The sequence below is a fragment of the Sparus aurata genome, chromosome 7 (assembly GCF_900880675.1).
Source record: "Sparus aurata chromosome 7, fSpaAur1.1, whole genome shotgun sequence".
Classification (NCBI taxonomy): domain Eukaryota; kingdom Metazoa; phylum Chordata; class Actinopteri; order Spariformes; family Sparidae; genus Sparus; species Sparus aurata.
Genome location: NC_044193.1, coordinates 31,243,250 through 31,267,442, shown reverse-complemented (window position 1 = coordinate 31,267,442; position 24,193 = coordinate 31,243,250). Strand labels below are relative to the sequence as shown.

Below are 24,193 nucleotides of genomic sequence, written 5' to 3'. Positions count from 1 at the left end.
TGTGTGTGTGTGTGTGTGTGTGTGTGTGTGTCTGTTGGTCAAATATCTCTGCGGATCAGGATCACACTGACCCGAGACTTTCAACATGGCTGCTGCGTGGTTCAGTGGTGTGCATCTAAGCATTTGTTTGGACTGCAATGATACCGTGAATAAATTATTTCATAAATGCTTTACAAATGCCGCCGAGCATTGTCCACCAGAGCCACCACAGTCACGTGCGCACCAGAGCCAATCACTGCACACCAGAGCCACCACAGTCACGTGCGCACCAGAGCCAATCACTGCCCACAGAGCCACCAGAGTCACGTGCGCACCAGAGCCAATCACTGCACACCGTGGCCACGTGCGCACCAGAACCAATCACTGCAGAGCTCAAGCCCATGACGTACCTGAAGAAACAAGCGGATGGATGGATGTTCATGTGTAGCTAGCGGCTAGCCGCTAGCCGCTAGCTACACGGCCCACCTCCCGAGGCGACGGACTGGACCCACCGGCACGTCCAAAACCGGACCTAGGGTAAATAATGTCCGCCACGCTTTTTCGCGAACATTGCCATCACGTTTGCTTTGTGTCTGGTGCAGGAAGAAATGGTAAAAACGGGCTTTTGTCACGAAAGTGTCCAAGCAGCAAGTTTGGTTGTTGAGGAACAGGAAGTTGTGGGAGGGACCTAGGCGGATGATTGACATGCAATGACGGTCGGTGTGTAGACAGCGATATTGAGAGTTGAGAGATTTGTGACATTTAGCGTGTTTGGAGTGTGTAGTTAGTGTGTTATGTAGTGTTTGGTGTAGTGTGTTTAGTGTGTTGTGGAGTCGGTTTTTTGTTTAATGAGTCAGAATGAGGAGAAGCTGAATGTGGAGCAGGCAGTCCAGCTATTTATTCAGCTGGAAGGAGCACAGGCAGACCTGAGCATTGCCTGCATTTAAATGTAAATAGTTACATATAACTTCGTACATTTTTTAAATGTATGCACAAATTTGGCAAACAACAATTTATATTTGCATTATAAGTAAAAAAAAAAAAATGGTTTGTTAAACATATTTGTGGTTTTCACAGTAAAAAAATCAAACTTTTTCTACTCGGATTTTATGTTTTTTTTTTTGTGATTTTAGGTCCATTGTGTTAATACAGTATGTCAAAATGAAAAAAGATCTGTACAGTCACACATGTGAGGTTGTGCTGAAAATAATGACACCAAGTAAATAGTTTTTAAGGTGAAATATAATGGCAAAATCAAAAATAGTCAAAAACAGCCAATTATACCCTGGAATATCGGATTTCACAACAAACCTTAATATCCCTGACGTCCCACCTTCAAACACAGCCTCATTTGGCCATCCATGAAAAAGCTGCTTAACCTCCCACTTTTTTATAGGAATCCACTTTTCTTACGGGCACTGCACTAGTAGATTGAAAATTACATTGAAAAGACAAAAAACATTTTAAGTGTGAATAGAACAGCTGTTCAGATCATCCTCCGGTAAAACACTGTTGGTGAAATATTTAAACTTGATGTCTGCATTAGAGAACATGGTGTGGGGTGAGGCTGTAAATCTTATCTTATTCTTTTAGCACGTGTCAAGTAAAGTGCCATGTAACATGTTTCACAAATTTTCCGCCATATGTGTTTTGTGTCTGGCGAAAATCTCTAAAATCACAATGAAAATCCGCGCAAAAACAAAAAAGCATAAAGTGTCATATCAAACAAATGAAAACATGCAGCCATCGCCACTTTTATGCAATCAGCATCAGGGGTGCGTGCGTGTGCGCATCCTCATCCCAAGAGTTCATAGTAATTCGGATCAGATTGCAAAACATTTTTCCAGTTGTGTTAATACAACAAATTGGTTGTTATTGTCTTTATGAATAAATGTATTAACAAATTATTAAATTACTGTGTCGTCCCCCCCGCTGCAACATTTGGTCAAGTGTCCCTTTTTTCCACAAATCCAAGGTGGCAACCCTATCTACAGCAGCACCTCAACCTCCTGCATACATTCTGTCAGTCCTGGGCCCTGACAGTTAACCCAAAGAAAACCAAAATTATGATCTTCCAGAAGCAGTCCAGAAGTCAGGACAACACACACAATTTCTATTTGGACACCACTAAATTACAACATACAAAAAACTACACATACCTTGGCCTCAACATAAGCTCTACAGGGAGCTTCAACTTGGCTGTGAAAGATCTAAGAGACAAAGCAAGGAGGGCTTTCTATGCAATTAGAAGAAATATCAAACTGGACATTCCAATTAAAATCTGGCTTAAAATTTTCCAATTTGTATTAGAACCAATAATTCTCTATGGCAGTGAAATTTGGGGACCAAAACTAAACCATGAATTTGACAAATGGGACAAAACAATAATAGAATCTTTCAACACAGAGTTCTGTAAGAACATCATGCACGTCCAGAGAAAGACACCAAACAACGCATGTAGAGCAGAACTCGGCCAATTCCCCCTCATATTGAAAAAACAAAAAAGAGCAATTCAATTTTACAATCACCTAAAATCTAGTGACCCCCAGACATACCATCACAAAGCCCTAACCTGCCAAGAGCTGAAGCCAGAGAAGAGTCCCCTCAGCCAGCTGGTCCTGAGGTTCTGTCCAGACAACCCAACACGGCCCGGACAGCCTCTGGACCACAACACCAAGCCAATCAGACCAAACCAAATTATCAACCAACAAAAAGAAATCTATATCGCATACTGGAAGGAAACAACTAAAACACAGAGTAAATTAAAATGCTATCTGACCCTAAAAAGAAACTTCACACTAGCGAATTATCTGAGCACAGTAACAGATCCTAAATTAAGAAAAGCCTTGACTATGTACAGACTCAGTGAACACAGCCTGGCTATAGAGAAGGGTTGGCACAGACAGAGCTGGCTGCCAGAGGAGGAGAGACTCTGCTCCCACTGTGACCGACAACAGGTCGAGTCAGAACTGCACTTCCTCACCTCATGCCCCAAATACCAGGCTTTGAGTAATCAACACTTTCCCAAAATAATACAAATACACCCTGAATTTGAACACACAACAAACATGGAGAAACTCCCATATTTACTTGGCGAAATGCCCAAATGTGAGAACATTGCTGCCAAATTCATCATCTCATGTCACGACCTGAGGACAGCCAGTAGAACCTGAGAAACAACTCAGAATTTACTTCTTTTAATTGTTTTTAATTATTTCATTCTTACTTATTCATTTATTTATTAACTTATTTCTCGTATCAACATAAATGCACACACACACACACACACAAACACCACCACCAACACACGCACGCACACACACACACACACACACACACACACACACACACACACACACACACACAGACTTCCACAGTCTTTGTGCCTGCCATAGACTGAGAGACAGGAAGTGACAATATTTTTTTGTTTGTTTGTTTGTTGTTTTCTTATTTTTGTTATTACAGTCCTGTTGTGACTATGACTGTGATTGAGTCAATCAAAAGTTATACATAGTATACATACAGTATAACTTATTTATTGTAAATATTGTTTGCCTTTATTGTTATCATTATTTTGAATTCCAAACGTTTGCTTTGGCAATATGTGCGGTGTTACCTCATGCCAATAAAGCCAATTGAATGAGAGAGAGAGAGAGAGAGAGAGAGAGATTTTTATTTTAAAAAACACCTTTATTTTCCACTAAATAACGGACAATCTCAAAATGACATGATTACCCGATTAGACAGAAATAAATAAATATGTAAAAAAAAAATCTGAAACACCATTGAGACAAAAATTCATCAACATTATTCATCAGAGAGTAGAATCTGAAATCCACTCTGACTCTGGCTTTCACCAATGACACAAACATTGATAACACTTCTTCTACAGTCGAGGAAACAGTGAAAAATAGTTTCTGGTTCCGTACAGAAGGGACAATTAATGGAAACATTGGGATTTATCTTAGAAACAAAACTATTAACAGCCAGCGCCCCCTGCAGAATTCTCCATTGCAGGTCACCGGACCTCTTGTTTAGCGGCGGTTTATAAAACACCCTCCACACTGGCTTCCAGTCATCCTGCACCTTTAAGGCCCCCACACACCGCCCAGACGTCCAACTGCCTTATCCGACCACTCCGTTACCTCTTGTCTGACCCGTTCGGCAGAAAAGTTGCATTGAACACACCGCTTCGACGTGCTGCCTACGCCACAGTAGCGTGTACGTTCTGCGCTTGCGCGAGATGCAATAAGCGGGTGCCGCTTGTGTTGTGAGTTGTAAATGAGAACCTTATGCACGCAACTCTCTTTACTTTCGATCAAAACGAAACTTAACTATTTCCGATAAAAAACAGCTGCAAACTAAACATGCAGCAAGGCATTACCAAACTTACACAAATTAATTCGTCCTGAACGGACGTAACAACTAGTCCGGTGCCACTACTGCAAAATATGAAAACGGGGAATGACGGAACGGAGTGCATAGAAAAACAATGCGCACACAGTATTCCGCCCCTCCCACACACCGCGCTGATTCGCCAGCAAACCGCCAATCAGAACGGCCATTCAGCTGACACACAACCAATCAGAGAATCCAATGGCTCAGACGTCCGACGGCCCTCCTCCTCAGACTTCGCATGCTCAGTCGGATCCGACAACGTCCGCGCGGCTCCGAAAGCTTCGGACAGAGCCGAACACACCAAACATATATGTTCCCGACCTCGTCCGAGTCTCTCCAAACGCTTCAGACGTCCAACAGTTGGGCTGGTGTGTTCCTGCCTTTAGTCTCTCTCTCCACACAGTGTCCTTCCTCCCACTCAGCTTTTTCTTGTTTAAAGCTCTGACACAGTATTTATACAAGACTTTTCCATTTAACATGGACAAATTTACAGAAGCAACCGTAGTTCTGACCAGTGATGGTTCCGTCAGTCCAGTTTCTTCAATTTGAAGACCCAGTTCAGGGAAAGGATCTCCTCCATCAGGAGTCTCTGCTCCAATAAAATAGTCCTGGAGCATATCCATTTCCTCGCTGGTCAGTCTTTTAATCCATGCGTTTAAAATGTCTCTAGTGTGACGACTTGACCTGAGATCCAGTAGAGATGCCACTGCCTCTGTGTTGTGAAGTCCTGGACCTGCAGTATCCACTATGTGTTTCAGCTTCACTGACCCGGTTGAACATAAACGTTGTGTGAGAGCAGGTCTGCTAGCTTCTTGAACATCCAGCCGGGCCCTGTGGATCAGAGGCTCTTCCAGGAGCCAAAACAATGAAGCTGCAGGTTCCAGTCTTTTCCATTTAAAAAGAGTCCAGGCTCCCTGATAAAAAGGAGGCAAGTCACACAAACAAATAAAATCACAGTCCATAAAAACAAAGATGCATCCAAACCCAAACCTGCTACTCTCCTTAAAATGGTGCTCATCAATGGTTTCCAGACAACGTCATCATTTCCTGTAAGGTACCTTTGAATAACTTGTAATCTGAAGGCTGCTGCTCTGCTCTCCAGGTGCACTAACCCCTGCCCCCCCTCTTCCTTTGGCAGGTTAAGTACACTCGAGGAAACCCAGTGCAAGTTATCCCAAAGAAAGTTGACCATCACAGACTGTACTTTTTTTAGTAGACCAGAAGGGGGTTCCATACATTTTAACCTATGCCAGAGAGTTGATGCTACCAAATTATTGATAATCAGGACTCTTCCTCTGTATGACATGTGAGGCAACATCCACTTCCACTTGGCCAACCTCCCCTCCACCTTCTCCACCACTCCCTCCCAGTTTTTCTTTATGTTCTGTTCATCTCCTATATGGACTCCCAGGTATTTTAGGCCTCCCCTCCTCCAGCTTAACCCTCCTGGCAGCTGAGGGAGCCCCGCAGACCAACTCCCAACTGCTAAGGTCTCACTCTTTGCCCAATTTACTTTGGCAGCTGATATTTCAGCTGAAGTTTTCAACAATGTTTCCTAAAACCTTCACATCTTCCTGATTCTTTACAATGACAATAATATCATCTGCATATGCAGATAAATTAAAATGTATATTAGAATCAGTTAAGAACAGACCATCAATAAAAGAACGAATATTGTGCAACATGGGTTCAATAGAAAGTGCGTAGAGCATACCGGACATCGAGCAGCCCTGTCTGATACCCCTGGTCACTTTAAAAGTTTTACACAAACCACCATTAATTTTCAGTACACTCTCAATGTCTTCGTACAGAACCTTAATCTTGGCAATAAGTCCAGGGCTGAGGCCAAACCTTTGTAACACTTTCCAAAGGTAACGGTGCTCAACCCGGTCAAATGCCTTTTCTTGGTCCAAAGAAACCAGACCAGCATCAAAACCCAAAGAACCAGAGACTTCCAAAAAATCTCTAATCAGTGACACATTGTCAACAATGGACCTGCCGGGCACACAGTAGGTTTGGGTACGGTGGATGACTTGGTCCATCACCTTCTTCAGTCTATTAGCCAGGACTTTCGATAACAGTTTGTAATCTGTGCAGAGCAGAGAGACTGGCCGCCAGTTCTTTATATCCTGCAGGTCACCTTTTTTTGGTAAGAGAGTCAGCACTGCTCTCTACAACTCTGTGGCAGAAATGAGTCATTAAAACTCTCAGTGAAGACTTCTAGAATATCTTCTCTCATCTCATTCCAAAAGGCTTTAAAAAACTCTGGTGGAAGCCCATCGATCCCAGGGGCCTTCCCTCCCTGCATGCTCCTGCAGCACAGCGTACACTTCCTCTTCAGTCAGAGGACCCTCCAGCTCCTTGGTGGTCTCCTCTGGGACTCTGGGCAGCCCACTGCAGAAGGAGTTAAAGGCCCCCTCATCCTCTCTGTACTCACTGTCATACAGTTGGGAGTAAAAGTCCACAGCTCTCTGCCGGATCCCACCGGCTTCTGTCAGCATCTTTCCTGAAGTCGAGCGCAGTGCGTGGATAAACCTGCTCTGCCCATTCTTCTTCTCCAGGCTGAAAAAAACTTTGACGGTGAGTCCATCTGAGTAGCGCTCTGAAAGCGAGACCGGACCAGCGCCCCCTGTGCTTTAGAGCCCAGCAGGTCTGCCAGTACGGCTTTTTTGGATTTGAGGTCTTCAAAGCAGCCTCAATTTCCTGTAGACTCTGCAGAACTCTGCAGTTCCACTATTTCTATCTCCAGATCCCTCATAGATTTGGTTATGTTCGGAGAGACATTGAGAGTGTACTGTTGACATAGCTGCTTGATCTCCACCTTCCTACAATCCCACCACTGCTTCAATGATGTAAAATCTTCTTTTCTAGTTTTAATACCTTTCCAAAAAAAAAGTAAAGTTTTCTCTAAAATGTACATCTAATAACAAAGCAGTGTTGAAGTGCCAATATGCAGACTTGTGTTTTACATTTGCAATGAAGACATTGCAAGACACCATGGAATGATCTGTAAACCCTACAGGCAGTATTCTGCACCCTTTAAAAATACTAAAATGATGCTTAAAACAATAAAATCTGTCTAATCTGGCCATAGAAAAAAAATTCTCTCTGTGTTGGACCCAAGTGTACTGTCTATGTTTGTCATGCATTTCTCTCCATACATCAGTTAATCTATGAACCTCCACCAGCTGTTTCATGGCACGTTTTGAAGCAGCATGAGGTTCAATATGATTCCTGTCCACCTGATCATTCTCAGTACAGTTAAAATCCCCTCCTAAAAATAAAAACTCTTCAGGCCCACACTGACTTAAAACCACACTGAGTTCATTTAAAAACTGAACTCTGTCAGGTCCTGTGTTGGGAGCATATACATTTATAAACACAATAGTAAAAAGCTCATATGTGGCTCTAACCACCATCAGTCTGCCCTGTATTACTTCCTCCACCACATGAGACTTTGGCAGAAAGTTTTTGGAGAAGAGGACTGCCACTCCTCCACTGGTTCTGCTTAAATGACTAAGAACAACCTCCCCATCCCATTCTCTCCTCCAGTCAGTCTCATTTAAAGTGTCACTGTGCGTTTCCTGAACCAATATCACATTGATGCTCTTCAGTTTAACAAGCTCAAACAGACTCGCTCTCTTCCTCACATCTCTAGCTCCATTTAAATTGAGTGTGGAGATTGTGAAATCACTCATGATCTCTGATGTGAGGAGTAACACACAGAGTAACAAAGACATCAAACAGACTATCTTACATGGCTTCTGAGTCCTCATCATTATAAAGTTCTTGTTTGAGTTTCTGCACTATTTTCTTCAGTCTGTAAATCTCCTGGTCAGAATAACCTCCCTTTCCTCTGCTTCTCATCTGTGACCGGGCAGAAAGAAAAAACAATTCTTTGTCTTCAAAGTAATTTTCAACTTTCACTTTTTTCATGTTTTTTGTTATTTGCAGGAATTTTTTTATCTGTTTCACTTCATACTGTTTCTCCTGCTGCTGTGATTCAACAGAATGTTGTGAGTCGGTCTGAGGCTGGTTGTCTTCCGCACAGACCTCTTCCTCCTCCTCCTCCTCCTCCTCCTCCTCCTCCATACCAGACTCAGACTCTGGCTGCTCCTCCTGCTGACCCTCCCTGCTCCTGGTTACTGGTCCTTTTTTAGCCTGAGAACCACTGTTGTCATTAATTTGTTTTCTTTTGAGAACAGGGACTTTAAACACATTCTCTTCCTCCTGCATCAGGTCTTCATCACTGTCCCTCACTGTGTCCTGTGCTGCTCCGTCTGCACTGTTCAACACAGTCTGCTCTCCTTCTGCTTCTTCACTGTTATTGCTTGTCTCATTTTCTTTCTGACTGACAGCTGCTTCACTCTGTGTATCTTTTCCAGCCTCACTGTTTTCCTGTCTCTGCTGTGTCTTTTTTTTCCCCTCACCATCTTTAGTCGGTCTCTGTGTGTCTCCTCTGGCCTCCTCTCTCTGTGTTTTATCATCAGAGGAAGCTTTCTCAGGACAGGCCCGGATTAAGTGACCCTCCCTCCCGCAGCCAAAACACTTCAGAGTCCCCGAGGTCACAAACACAATATATTCAAATTCGTCTGCTTTCAAATTGAACACCAGATTGAGTTCCTCATTTTTCTTATTAAGGATCATGTGAACCTGCCGTCTGTGTGAAACGACGTGTTTCAGCAGCGGAGATTTACAGCCCGACGGCAGCTTCATGATAGGGGAAACGATCTTCCCGTGCCTCGACAGTTCCCTCAACAACACATCATCACTGATAAACGGCGGGATGTTAGATATGATGACTCGTTTAGCAGGTGTATTGAGAGGAGACACTGATACAAATGTGTCGTTAACAATATTGCCGGTCTCAATCACTTTGTTTACTTTTTCAGTCTCATCCACAAAAATGACCACTGCGCCGTTCATCCGAGCAGCAGATTTAATGCTGCTGTGACCCACAACTTCTCCCACTGCCAAACTGCAGTCCTCCACTGAGCACGGGAAACCCGGAGAGATTTTAAATCCATGTTTCCTGCTGAGTTTGGTAAAATCCATGCCGGCGTTAAGCACGCCGACCAGCGAAAACTGGCCGACCGCAAAACCCGCACAAAACCCCTAGAACCACTGTATATACACACCAACACAATAAACACAGAATACACCTACAACTACACTATTTACAGCATTTGAGATGAAAAGAAAGTTAGAAAAAAAATCACAACACACACTCACTCCTTCCACTCAGAGAGAGAGAGAGAGAGAGAGAGAGAGAGATGTATGTATAGATAGATAGATAGATCTATATTTATATATATATATACATCTAGATATCTAGATAGATAGATAGATAGATAGATAGATAGATAGATAGATCTATATTTATAGAATCTATAAAGATAGATAGATAGATCTATATTTATAGAATCTATAAAGATAGATAGATAGATCTATATTTATAGATAGATACCTGGTGTTTCACTGAATGTTGATATTTTGGTAAGGACTGTAGGCTAGTTTAAACATTTGTTGTAAAGACTTCAAATTAACCTGGTAGCCTACAGAGATAAGATGAGAATGACACAATGTTTCCTGAGGGAATCCTGAAACATAGTAGCCTAGCTATCTATCTATACAGATAAGTACACTTCAAACAAATAGGCAACTATTCAGGTAACTAATCAGATACACCCTCTGCAAAAGACACACTTGACACAAGTCTTGATCCCCGGTCGTCTGCATGCAACACGGCAGCACTTCCACTGCTCTAATCCCTCTGCCCACAAGTTTTGGTTGACTATTATTTTGCACAGCTCAGATTGAATAATTTCCAAAGGAGATTAATATGAGAAAAATTCCAGCAAAGTTCCCATAGCATCAGGTAAGAAAACTGATCGCCTTCGTTGTTGATTTTCCTTAAAAATTAATGGAATTTCAATTTCCTCCATTTCTTCGCAGATGAAGAAGGCAAACGCCGCAAGCTCAGCCATGACTCATCACGACGACTCAATTATAGACCCGTGGCCCATATTCTCACCTCCTCATTCAAACACATGCCAAATTTTAAACTCCCGCTATTAAAGGAAGCGATCAGCTGAGCACCTCGCCCCCTTAGCTGCCCCAAGCACCAGACAGCTAACAGGAAGCATTTGTCTTCAAAATAAGAGCTTTACATTGCACCCCATTGGAGTTTAGAAATGGGTTCGTAGCGGGGGGCTTTTAATTGGAAAGTAACGACCGTTAGTAGCTTGCCGCTAAATGAAACTAGCTGGACAGCAGCACTTTTTCTCCCCTTCTCCCTAGCATCTCCCTGACCTCAGCAGCTTTCCAGTGGCTCATCTTGTCATCCGTGGATGATGTGATGAAGTAACTGCTGTCATCAGCAGTTTCCTGGTTTTAAAACTACCAGCTGTGGGTCGCACAACGGTGCGAGTCATTGACACCTCAGCCCATGTCACGCAATTGCCGGCAAATTGACAACTTGGATTTACTTAGCAATGGAGGTCGCAAAAAGTCTACCCTCCTAGTCGTCATATTGGCGGACCAAAACAGACCCTAGATATACCGCAGTCTGTCTAAATTCGTGGACCTAGCCACAAAAAGGGCAGCCAAATTGGCAGGTTGCTGCCCAGTATAAAAACGGCTACTCATACAAGCACTCACACGCCTATTTGAGCTTGGCTATTACAAGTATTTTTGGACTTTGGCTTTGTCTGATGCTGTTTTTAATTTACTGTGGATATGGCATTGGCCATTTACCTGTCAGTCAGGGGGCCCAGGTAGGCAAATCCCTTGTCGGTACTTATGCTAACTGGTGTCAGGCTCGGGCTGCCTCAGTCTGAGGTTTTTGATTCAACACAACAAAATTTAGGAGTATTTATCATAGAAGAAATCCACAAGTTTCCTCAATTAACAATGCGTTTCATTTGGTCGACTTTTGCTATGCTATGATGCATTGGTGCTTATTTAGTAGTGTGGTCACCACCACAGAGGCCTCCTGTGAGTAAGGCTGCAGGATCATTTTTGTTTATCACATAATTAACGCAAGTGATTAGTCACCCCCAACATTCAGATTACTTTACTGTACATTAGCAGTAAGCTAGTGTCTGGTTGTTTGAATTCATGTCAATGTCTCGTTGAGTTCAGCACTCACCAGAGACTCTGGTTCTTCTTCTTTTTTTTCACCCGTCTGCTCTCTGTAATATTACATTCATGAGGTGGAGCACCTGTTCCAGCTCCAGTCAGCAGTCAACATTACAGAACACAGCCACCCAATAGCAGAGGTCACCTCTGTAGATTGCTGCTGCAGTCAGGTTGATTAATGCAATGAAGATAAATCCACTTTAAAATCAAAAAGGGTTCTAAAGTCATCTCATAGCTCTCCTTCCTCCTTTTCATCCAAAGAAAGAAGAATCTGATGTTACTAATATGTGTTAATTTTTCCAGACAGTCTGGCTCTTGACCCGAGCTGGCCAGCTCGTGAGCACCTGAGCAGCGGTTTGCAATTCATGCAGATCTTCACAGTCCCCTGTGGACAATTCTTATCTTTTTCTCTCCTGCTAGATTCAGGACAAAATGTCCTCTGGCCAGAGGCAGATGATCTTAAAAATAGTAAAAAAAAGACACCATGAAATGTTCTAGGGATATTCTTTGTAATCAGTTGGATCTTCCATATCATACTGCACTGTCCAACAATCAGCTTAATTTGCATCATAAGAAACAAAATATGATTTGAAGCATTCTTTATCTTTCAGAAATACAGCGTGATGCCAAAATTCTCTGACCCTCCTCTGATGTGGATAGAAAGAGCTGCGACATGTAGGTTTGGCACACAGTGAAAGCGCCATGTATAGTTTAATCAATATTAGCCTATACTGAGCTGACCATGTCACTACACTACAGGTCTTTTTGGGGTGAAGCAGTATGGAGTCCATCTTAATGGTTACACTGTCAGTAGCAGTGGGGAGGTCAGCATGTGGCTGGCACGACGCTCCCCTACTAAGCAGACATACCCTGGACTTCTGGACAATGTGGTGAGTATAAGCTGGGACTGACACTGTCTGCCCTAGTAGATTCAGCAAATATTCTATATATTAATAGATCAACATTTAAATGCAAAGTTCCTAAAATTCAGTACTGTACAATTAAAAAAGGCTTGTGTTTTGTACCTTGCAAGGCAGCAGGGGGTCTGTCTGCAGGGTTCAGCATCAAACAAACTCTGGTCAAAGAATGTCAGGAGGAAGCTTGTATCCCAGCAGCCATTGCTGAGAAGGCTTGTCCTGTTACTACAGTAAGGTGAGCTAAACACGACCACTCATAAAAACACCCCAATTGTTTGGAGATAAAGAGGCAATGTGTAAAATATGGCCAGAATTTCCCATGAAAACATAAAAAAATTAAACTAAACTATAGCCGCAAGCGGCAGTCCGCAGGTTCTAACCCCTTGCGCCCCATACTGGCCACCCTGATCTTCGTCCCCCACAGTCGTTGACATCGGCCGCCGCGTTCCTCAAAGATCTGTGCAACACATACCCATGATGAGCCCCAGATTTCTCCAAAATGGGTTTTCAGCTACATGCTAATGGTATTGATAGCGCCCCCTATAGGTTGAGCTCAACATGCTTTGTTAGGCCGATTCCCTGTCCCGTTGTGAACCTACCCACCAAGTTTTGTGATGATAGGGCAAAGGGTGTGGGAATTATGGCTAATCATTTTTAAGCCCCGCCCATTGCGAAAAGACATTGGTTAGTGGTGGCTATGTTTTTTGACCAATCTTGCTCATTTATAGTAGAAATTTGTCTTTTTAACCGCCGAAGCCGTATATCAAATTTGGTGGTGATAGAGTCAATCTTTCAAAAGTTCTATTCATTTGAATTTTTTTAACGTTATGCAAATTGGCAAAAACAAATGTAACCGCGGCATTTGTGTTGCAAGAGGCTTTTTTGAAGAGGACTATCAGGAGGACGTGTATTAAAAATTTCAAGTCAATAGCACTCATGTCTTGGTGGGGAGAGCCTTTCGAAGTTTACACCCTATGTTATAGCGCCCCTATCAGACAGATTGGGATCAAATTTTCAGAGCAGCATTTGGTTGTCATTTATACTCAACATACGAAGTTTCATGTCTCTGAGTCCTTCCAGTTCGCCATAAATTAATAAAACACAAACAATGATGGTAAATTACGAATAGGCCACGCCTACTTTAACATATCAACATGTCACTCAAGAAATCAGTTACTACTTGCCCCTAGAGCATGCATACCAAATTTGGTGAAAGTCCATCCAACGGTCTTTGAGATACGCGTTTGTAGCATTTATAGCGCCCCCTATAGGTTGAGCTCAAAATGCATTAGTAGGCAAATTCCCAGTACAGTTGTGAACCTACCCACCAAGTTTTGTGATGATAGGGCAAAGGGTGTTGGAGTTATGGCCAATCATTTCTAAGCCCCGCCCATTGCGAAAATACATTGGTCCGTGGCTTCCATGTTTTTTGACCAATCTGGCTCATTTATAGTAGAAATGTGTCTTGTCATCCCCCGAAGCCGTATACCAAATCTGGTGTTGTTACTGTTTTTCACATTATGCTAATTAGCAAAACATCTTAGTAGGCGGAGCTCTATGGTCCAGAGGCTTTTTTGTAGAGCACATGGAGCTGGACTTGTGTGTCAAATTTCAATTTAATAAGACTTACTGTGTGAGGGGCGTGGCCTTCCCAAAAACGCATTTTCAAGCCTTAGTTACAGCGCCACCATCTGGCTGACTGGGCTCATATTTTAATAAAAGTTGATGCACATCATTTCCAATCATTGAGCCAAGTTTCAAGTTTCTGGTCCATTCCAGCTCACGGAATTTGAGCTCAAACGGCAGACAACAAATAAAAACTAGAACTGCAAGCAGTTATGAATGGGGGCCAAGCCCCCCGCGCAACTCGGACCCCGCGCACCGCAGAGCCCACGGAAGTTGGCCCCAAAGGATGACAGGTTCGGGGCAAAAGTAAGGACACAGGCCAACGTCTGAGCCGTGGTATTCGCTTAATGGGAAGTGCACCGGAAGTGCAAAAGGCTGAATGTGTGCCGATTTGGATTAATTTTAATAAGCCACGCCCACATTGACCAGTCATGATCACCTTCAAGATATGGCCTCAGGATAGGCCCTACATCATAAGACCAAATTTCCTAAAAATAGGTGCAGCCGTTCAAGAGATATAAACTTCCCATATTTTTTAGCACCCCCTAGTGCTCAAAATTCGCCAAATTCGGCTCATCCTTTTCCAGTGTCATGGCAACCAAGGATCTCAAATTTGGTGGTAATAGCATCTAGTTTGACCGAGATATCAAACAGTTTCCATGTTTATAGCTAGCTACAGAAATTTGTTCGTTAATAATTTCCGCCGACATCGACATTTGACCGAGCAAAATTCTTTTGATAACTTTAGACCAGGTCCAGCTGAAGAGTGTACGTGCCAAGTTTCATGCAGATCAGACAAAATCCCAAGGAGGAGTTCGAAAAAGTAGGTTTTGCATATGTGGCAATTTAGCGAACGAAATGTGCAGCAGAAGTGGGCGTGTCCTATGTCAGAAAACCCAGCTCTATTCACGGAACATATGGATATAAGGTTTGCGAATGTGTTATTTAGAATGTGGAAGTTACAGGCAAAAACGCGATTGCATCCATTATAGCGCCACCTACTGGAGTACATTTGCAATTTTTGGTATGGAAGAACTGTGTCCTATTCTATCTGTACCATATACATTTCAAAGCTCTCAGCATAATAGTTTGGCTGAAATTAATGTTTGTTGTTTATGTTGTAATAAGCCATGCCCACATTGAGCATTCATGACCACCTTCAAGATATGGCCTCAGGATTGGCCCTACATCATACCGACCAAATTTCGTAAAAATCGGTGTAGCTGTTCAAGAGATATTAACTTCCCATATTTTTAGCGCCCCCTAGTGGCCAAAATTCGCCAAATTCGGCTCATCCCTTCCCAGTGTCATGGCAACCAAGGATCTCAAATTTGGTGTTCACAGCATTTAGTTTGACCAAGATATCAAACAGTTAACATTTTTATAGCTAGCTACAGAAATTTGTTCGTGAATAATTTGCAAATTTTTTGATAACTTTAGATCAGATCCAGCTGAAGAGTGTACGTGCCAAGTTTCACGCAGATCGGACAAAATCCCAAGGAGGAGTTTGAGTAGGTTTTCCAGTTTTTGCGATTTTGCGAAAAAACTTTCTAACCGGAAGTGGGCGTGGCATCGCAAAGTGATTCAGCTCCATTCAGGGAATCTGGGGATACAAGGTTTTTGAATGTGCGACATACGAATTGGGAGTTATAGGCAAAAACGTGTTGGCCTAGGTTATAGCGCCCCCTGCAAGCGGATATATGTAGTTTTTTGTGTCTGAGATATTCGCAGGAGTCTGGACCAACCCTCCAAATTGCACCGGCCTCCCTTGCACGGTTTAGCCTGCAGCACCACTTTTAGCCGGAGAAAAATAAAAATAAAAATCTTTACAATTACAATAGGGTTCCTAGCACCGCTGGTCCTAGGAAACGAGGGGCCCCTCGGGCTTGGCCCCCTAATAATAAACCGGCACAATTTTAGAAGGGTTCTAGCCCTTCGGGGTTAGAACCCTAATAATAAACCGGCACAGTTTTAGAAGTACCATCATCAGCTGAAAATTAATAACCAACAGTTTTAACGGTATGTGCAGCTCGTCTGTCGGTGATCCACGTATTTTCATAGCCGGTAAGTCGAGTTTTTTTGGCTTAAAATCACCACTGAGAAGCTTTCATAGGAATGAACGGGGCTCCACCTCCAACACTGTGTCCAGTAATAAAGACATCCTTAAGTTGGCTGCATCCCAAATTCCTTCCTTATTTACACGCCACCACCGGATGTTGCTATTACATCATCAATTTGCTTAGCAAAATTTAGCCTCCTCACCCAGGTCTCAAGTTTAGATCAAAGCTGAGCCGAGGGGGAAAAAACCTGTGCCTACTGTAAGGTCATTAACATGGCTGTAAATGCTGAGTTTACACATTGCCATTGCCCCATCTTAGCGTGTTTAAGTGGGATTTTGGACCAGTGGAAAAGTGGTATTAAAGACGTCTTTGTATTGTGTCTCAGAAATGTCTACTGAAGTCAGCATGCTAATCAGCTAGCCCCAGCCCATCCTACCTCATAATACCAACATAATAAGGAAAATAATCGCTCAAAATGTCAAGAAAGGAGATCTCTTTTGCAGAGTAGGATGTGAATATATTTTGCCTTTAACCTGCTGATACCAGACTGTCTCTTTCCTCTGCCACTTCATGCCTCTGCTGTCCCCACCTGTTGTGTCTTCGCTTCCTGAGTCATAGTCCTGGTCAGAGCTGTTGTAAATCACCTCTATACTAATTCCTCTTCTTTAAACTGACATCTGTCAATCTGGGAGGCCGTGTTCAGACATCTGAACTAATAGGGCCAATGGCCCCATAACTAATTGAGCTAATTTGCTAATCGTAGCTAGTTAAAGCCAAGGATAGCTAGCAAAGAGCTGTAGTTGTCAGTTACTCTGGAGATACGCTACCTATATGTTTAAAGACATATTGCACTTCCTTTCAGATTGTGGCCATATTATACAAATCACCTTTTTTAAAGGAGACATCTTGTGATTTATTGTCAATGAATCTGATTGTGAAACGTATTCAGTGGGCATCTAATGCTTGATATACATATTTTATTCCTCTGTACCATATGTACAGGGGTTCCATTGTTCACAAATGATTAAAAACAAATCACTGTGCCACATTGTTGCAGTAAGCGAAATGTCCCCTCATCGCCATGAAAACACACACACACACACACACACACACCTTCCTGCTGCCCTAAATCTCTCTATAAAAGCAAGGAATCTCTGTCTGTCTGTCTGTCTGTCTGTCTGTGTGTGTGTGTGTGTGTGTGTGTGTGTATGCGCCTCAAATATCTCTGTGGATCAGGATCAGACTGACCTGAGACTTAGAACATGGCTGCTGCGTGTTTCAAGGGTGTACGACTTCGCATTTGTTTGGACTGCAATGACACCGTTAATAAATTATTTCATAAATGCTTTACAAATTCACAAGCATTGTCCACCGGAGCCACCACAGTCACGTGCGCACCAGAGCCAATCACTGCACACCTTAGCCATGTGCGCACCAGAGCCAATCACTGCAGAGCCCACCTTAAGAAATAAGCGGATTTATACCTGCAGCAGCGCGAGCTGGACCGGGATTTTGCCGGCGATTCGGTCCCGTTCTGTTCTGTGCATCTAAACTGACTGTTGTGGATTAATTAGACTAAACGAGTCCGGACCGAGTCTGTTCGGGTCTGAGGAGATCCGGAAATGCGCGGACAACAAAGTGGAATCGGAATCTGTGGATGTTCGTGTCGGCCCACCTCCCAAGTCGACGGACCAGACCCACCGGCACGTCCAAAACCGGACTTAGGGTAAATAATGTCCGCCACGCTTTTTCGCGAACATTGCCGTCACATTTGCTTTGTGTCTGGTGCAAGAAGAAACGGTAAATACTGGCTTTTGTGACGAAAGTGTCCAAGCAGCAAGTTTGGTTGTTGAGGAACAGGAAGTTGTGGGAGGGATGTAGGCGGATGAATGACAGGCAACGACGGCCGGTGTAGAGACAGCGATATTGAGAGTTGAGAGATTTGTGACATTTAGCGTGTTTGGAGTGTATAGTTAGTGTGTTATGTATAGTGTTTGGTGTAGTGTGTTGAGTGTGTAGTGGTCGGTTTTTTGTTTATTGAGTCTAAACAATGAGGAGAATGTGGAGCAGGCAGTGCAGCTCTTCATTCAGCTGGAAGGAGCTCCGGCAGACCTGAGCATTGCCTGCATTTAAATGTAAATAGTTACATATAACTTTGTAAATGTTTTAAATGTATGCACATATTTAGCAAACAACAATTTATATTTGCATTATAAGTAATAAAAAATGGTTTGTTAAACATATTTATCGTTTTCACAGTAAAAAAAAATTAACCTTTTCTACTAGGATTTTATGTTTTTTTTTTGTGATTTTAGGTCCATTGTGTTAATACAGTATGTCAAAATGAAAAAATAACTGTACAGCCACACGTGAGGTTGTGAAAATAATGACACCAAGTAAATAGCTTTTTCATGGATGGCCAAATGAGGCTGTATCTCACAATATCCCTAACTTATTGTGAGTAGTGTGTGTATGTGTGTGTATATGTATATGTATATATATATATATATATATATACTAGGGCTAAAACGATTCATCGAGTTACTCGATTAACTCGATTATAAAAATTCCTCGAGGCAAAAACTCTGCCTCGAAGCATCGTTAAATTCCTATGACGTGCACTATACGCACAGGGATCTGATTGTTCCACACGGACCGTTGTTCAGGAAGCACACCAGCGCGTAATACATTTTGAATTTAGCTGGCTGGCACAATTTAGCTCTGTATTTGTAGTGATGTCGTGATGCGGTTTGACTAGATATGATGTTTAGCTTTGATGTTTTTAACCTCTTCAACCCGAGCTGCGCATGTTGCATTATACATGTGAGCATGGTAACCATGTAGCAACATATTAATGCAGCACACCAACTTCACGGAAAGAAGCTCGGCTAAACGCTCATGATAATCATTTTCACCTAATCGAAACTCAATTCCGACACCAAGCAACTAAAGGAGCACGTAGAAAAAACACGCTAATGGCGCATGTCCGAAAAATCGACGTTAGCGATTACGCTACTTCATGCTAATGATACATACAGCATGTCATATGAAAGCTGGGACTCTACAAATTTCAACGGTATACGTCTCATCACTCTGCGCCCAAAACTCACTGAAACAGCCGCCGAAGAAGAGCAAAAATAAACATCACTTTATACAGACATGATCATGAATTACGTGCTACATTGGCTGTTTTGTGATTATAAACTCTGTTTGAGTGCATTACACCGCCTCCACCGGCTAATCCAATGTGTCTGTGTCACTTTGAAATGATTCCTTATTTAAGATTTATTTATTTTATTTATTTATAATTGTTTTATTTACATTTATTTTTTTATAAATTGTACACATTGTGTACCTGTTTGGCTAGATATTTTATATTCATTCTTTGTTCTCAGGTGGGTAATTTGCAGAAGGTGCAATCCTTTTTTTGTAATGTTGTATGAAGAAAACAAAACCAAGGCCAAATGGCCTTTACTATTTACGTTTGTATTCACAGTTTTACATGTTATACATGTTTTACAGTAAGTTGATTTAACTGTACTGTTGTTTAATTATTGGCACTGGCACTTAATAAATGGGCTTAGTTTTGGAGCCAAATGTTGGAGTTGGAATGAATACCTCTTTTTTTTTTGAGAAATGCTTGATCATTTTACAGCCACATCATTTTCGTTATGCATTATTTGTTTTGGTTGTTTAAAAACGCAAAAAAAAATTTATCCGATTACTCGATTAATCGATCGATAAAGTGCTAGATTGATCGATTACAAAAAGAATCGATAGCTGCAGCCCTCATATACACACACACATATAGATAGAGATAGGAGACAGACACACAGAGAGACACACAGAGAATGAAGAGAGATAGGATATAATAGATATAATATAGATAGATATATATAATAATATATATAATATATATAGATATATATCAACTATATACAAGATATAGAGATACACACACATAGATAAGATATATAATATATATATATAATCTAATAAGATATATATCTAGTGATAATATATATATAGATATTATATATATAATGTATATATATACATGATACACACACATATATATATATATATATATATATATATATATATATATATATATTGTATATATGTGTGGTGTATATTATATATATATATATATATACACACACACATATATATATATATTATCTATAGATATATTTATAATATATATATATATATATAGATATATAATATATAGGTGTGTGTGTATATATATATATATATATATGTGGTGTGTATATATATATATATATATATATATATATATATATATATATATATATATATATATACATATATACAATATATATATATATATATATATATACATATGTGTGTGTGTATATATATATATATATATATATATATATATATACATATATATGTGTGTATATATATTGTGTGTATATATATAATACATATATATATATATATATATATATATATATATATATATATATATATATATATATGTGTGTGTGTGTATGTATATATATATTGTTGTAAATATTTTCTCTGACAAATAGGATAATAGGTTACAATGACAAATGCTTTTATTTTGAAATAAGAATGTGTTGTGTTGTCTTCCGCCAGTGTAGCGTTTAGACGTTAGTTGCTAAAAAAGAATGTTATTGTTGCTAAGTAACGGATATGATTTTTCCTCCTCGTACTTTTATGTCGCCGTTGTTGTTTGTCCTTGCTTGTAACAGTGTTTTCCGTGTTTAAATCAGTAAATATGATCGGCTTGAATGAGAAACGACAGTGAACGTCATTTTTTAAGAAGCTCCAACACTTTTCAAAACAACATTTTGGTGCCGAAACCCGGGATTTCAAGACTGAAAGACTGTGAACGTTGTAAAATTGGAGCTACCGTTGAACCTGTCGTTAACAGCGGAGATGGCCGAGCACTACGAGCGGATGAAACGGAAACGAAAGACGATCCGCACCTCCACAACGAAACTTTTGACTCGTATGGAAGAGGAGGTGAGGAAGGATGGACCCGACTGTGACAAACTCTGTGAAATGCTGTCGGTTTTGGTGATCAAGGAGGGAACGTTAACGGACTTGGACAACGGCATCGAAGATGAAACGCCAACGGACGAACTGGAGGCGGAGATCGCGACCACTCAGGACTACCAGGACCGCATCATCACAGTGAAAGCCCGGGTCGACAGGCTCATGAGGACGACGCGGGACCCCGTGAGCGAGCGGATGAGTGACGCAAACTCTGGCACAGTAAGATCAGAAAGCGGACAGACTGTTAAACTGCCGAAGCTGGTGATAGAAAAATACGACGGAGATGTAAGCCAGTGGCAAGAATTCTGGTCCCAGTATGAAACGGCTATTCATGAGAATGACGCACTGTGTAAGAGGGAGAAGTTCACCTACCTGAGATCCTATCTGGCTGGAACAGCAGCAAGAGCTGTAGCAGGACTAAGCATGACTGATGGGAATTATGATGCAGCAGTGGAATTACTACAGAACCGTTTTGGAAGAAAAGACATTGTAATTAGTGCACATATGTCCAAACTGTTGAACCTTGCTCCTGTTAGAAGATCATCAGATGTTTCAGCACTCAGACAACTGTATGATGAATGTGAAATTCAGATCCGGAGCCTGGAATCCATGGGAGTTCACAGTGACACATATGGCTGCCTGCTCTGCCCAGTACTATTACAGCTGATACCAGAGGACATAGCACTAGACACGCAAGTCAGACCCAAATGGTGAATGGAAAGTGCCTGAGCTCATTCATTTCCTTCAGAATGAGGTTCAAAGTCGAGAAAGAGCACTTCAACTGACCAGACCAGGTAACACACAAAGGGACATTCTGCCAAATAATAGACCTGTCTGTAAACCAGCACCCTCTTATGACAGAAAACCAAAAAGTTGGAGTATGCCCTCAGCTACAGCACTGCACACAGCGAGCATAGCACCACAGACCTACATCTATTGTGATAGTCCCAACCACAAACCAGAACATTGCCCTGACAGTTCTGTGCCAGCTCGCAAAGAAAAATTAAGGAAGCTGGGAAGATGCTACGTGTGCCTGGGTCCAAAACACATAGCGAAATTCTGTAAAGTTAAAAGTGTTTGCAATTTATGTGGACGCAGACATCACCAGTCAGTGTGTGACCAAAATAACCCCCAGACAAGTGTGAACAGTGGTAGTACGGAAGCTGTTGTATCCTCTGTGTCCAACACAGCAAAACCAAAAGCTAACACACAGAATACAGTGCTGCTCCAGACGGTGAAAGCATGGACAGAGGGCCCAGCAGGAAGAAAAATCGTACGCTGTACGTGGATGGAGGCAGCCAAAGAAGCTTCATTCATGAAGGTGTGGTGAAAGCTCTGGGATTACCAGTACTAGGGAAAGAGACACTGCATCTGCACACCTTTGGATCTGCTGCTCCTGTGACAGTACAGCGCAACATTGTCAAGGTATCACTGCAAAACATGTGGAACACACAACAGAAAATAGAGATTGAGGCAGTGGAAACCCCTCAAGTGTGTACAGCAGTGATAAAGATTCCCAGCGAACCCATCCGAGAGGAGCTAAAGAAAAAGGGTCTGCAGCTGGCTGATTTTCCACTGGACGGTCCTGATGATGCAGAACTGTCACTGCTAATAGGAGCTGACTATTACTGGCAAGTGGTATCTGGCAAGGTCCAGAGAATCACAGAATCACTTGTTGCCATAGAAAGCAGCTTTGGGTGGGCTCTGCAGGGGCCTCTTTCATCATCCAGTGTAACCGACACCACCTGCATGCACATCAGCCTAGAAGAGGACACAAAGATCTCAGAACAGTTACATGCCTTCTGGGAGGTGGAGTCACTGGGCATAGTCAACGAAAAGACCCAGAGCCCAGCAGAAACCGAGGCTCTACAGAACTTTGAACAGACTGTAACTTACAAAAATGGTCACTATGAAGTTGAGTTACCATGGCGACATGACAAACCAGCAGTCCCAGACAACTTCAGAGTTGCAAAAAGACGGTTTGAAAGCCTCAAGAGGAGACTAAAGATGGATGCAACACTGTACTACAGATACAATGATGTCATCACAGATTATCTACAGCAAGGCATCTGTGAGGATGTAACTGAGAACATCGCAGCAGAAGAACATCCAGAGACTGTGAAATACTACATGCCACATCATGCTGTTCTCCGAGAAGAAAAAGCGACAACAAAACTGAGAGTAGTGTTTGATGCATCATCAGGTTGCCCCTCCCTAAATGACTGTTTACTGACTGGGCCAAACCTTAATCCAAATCTGCTAGACGTGCTAATCAAATTCAGATTACACCAGATAGCCTTTACTGCAGACATCACTAAGGCAGTCCTGCAGATAGCTCTAGCAGAGAAAGATAAGGATGCTGTTAGATTCCTGTGGCTCCATGGACCTCCAAACAAGAACTGTGAAGATGAGCTGCGCATTATGAGAATGAGTAGAGTAGTGTTCGGAGTGTCACCCAGTCCATTTCTGCTAGCTGCCACTGTAAGAAAACACATAGCACAGTACGAAAGTCAGCAGCCCAGGGTGGTGGAGGCACTGAGAGATTCTCTCTACGTTGATGATTTCATCTCCAGCTCAAGTGATGTTGATGAAGCCTTTTCAGTTTCCACCACAGCAAAAGAGATCCTGTCCCATGCTGGCATGAACCTGTGCAAATGGGTGACAAATTCACCAGATTTGAGAGCCAAGTGGACACAACATGAAGTGGAGCACACAAAACAGACAGATGCTGGTGGAAATGTGCTGAAAGTGCTGGGATTAGTGTGGAGATCAGAGAAAGATGAGTTTGTGTTTGACTTGAAGGGACTACTAGACATTGTAAAGGGCAAAGAAAACACAAAGAGAAGTGTGTTAAAGACATCAGCACGTATCTTTGACCCTATAGGATTCCTCACTCCATTTACCATACGGGTAAAATGCCTGTTTCAAGAACTGTGGAGAGAGAGAATCAGTTGGGATGAACAGTTACCCAAGATTTGGTCTGAAAATGGTTTATCAGTGGTGTGCAGAGCTACCAAGGCT

The 24,193-nt window shown here is 42.0% G+C and overlaps 1 protein-coding gene across 2 annotated transcripts in view; it reads left to right on the top strand.

Annotated features, from left to right (window-relative positions):
* Positions 1-24,193, top strand: part of tpk2 (thiamin pyrophosphokinase 2) — a 51,560-nt gene that overhangs the window by 25,202 nt on the left and 2,165 nt on the right. For both annotated transcript variants that reach the window (XM_030423586.1, XM_030423587.1), the window contains 3 exons: positions 12,129-12,192; positions 12,277-12,407; positions 12,551-12,669. In XM_030423586.1, coding sequence (XP_030279446.1) covers positions 12,129-12,192; positions 12,277-12,407; positions 12,551-12,669 — 314 coding nt within the window. The remainder of the gene's footprint in view (positions 1-12,128; positions 12,193-12,276; positions 12,408-12,550; positions 12,670-24,193) is intronic.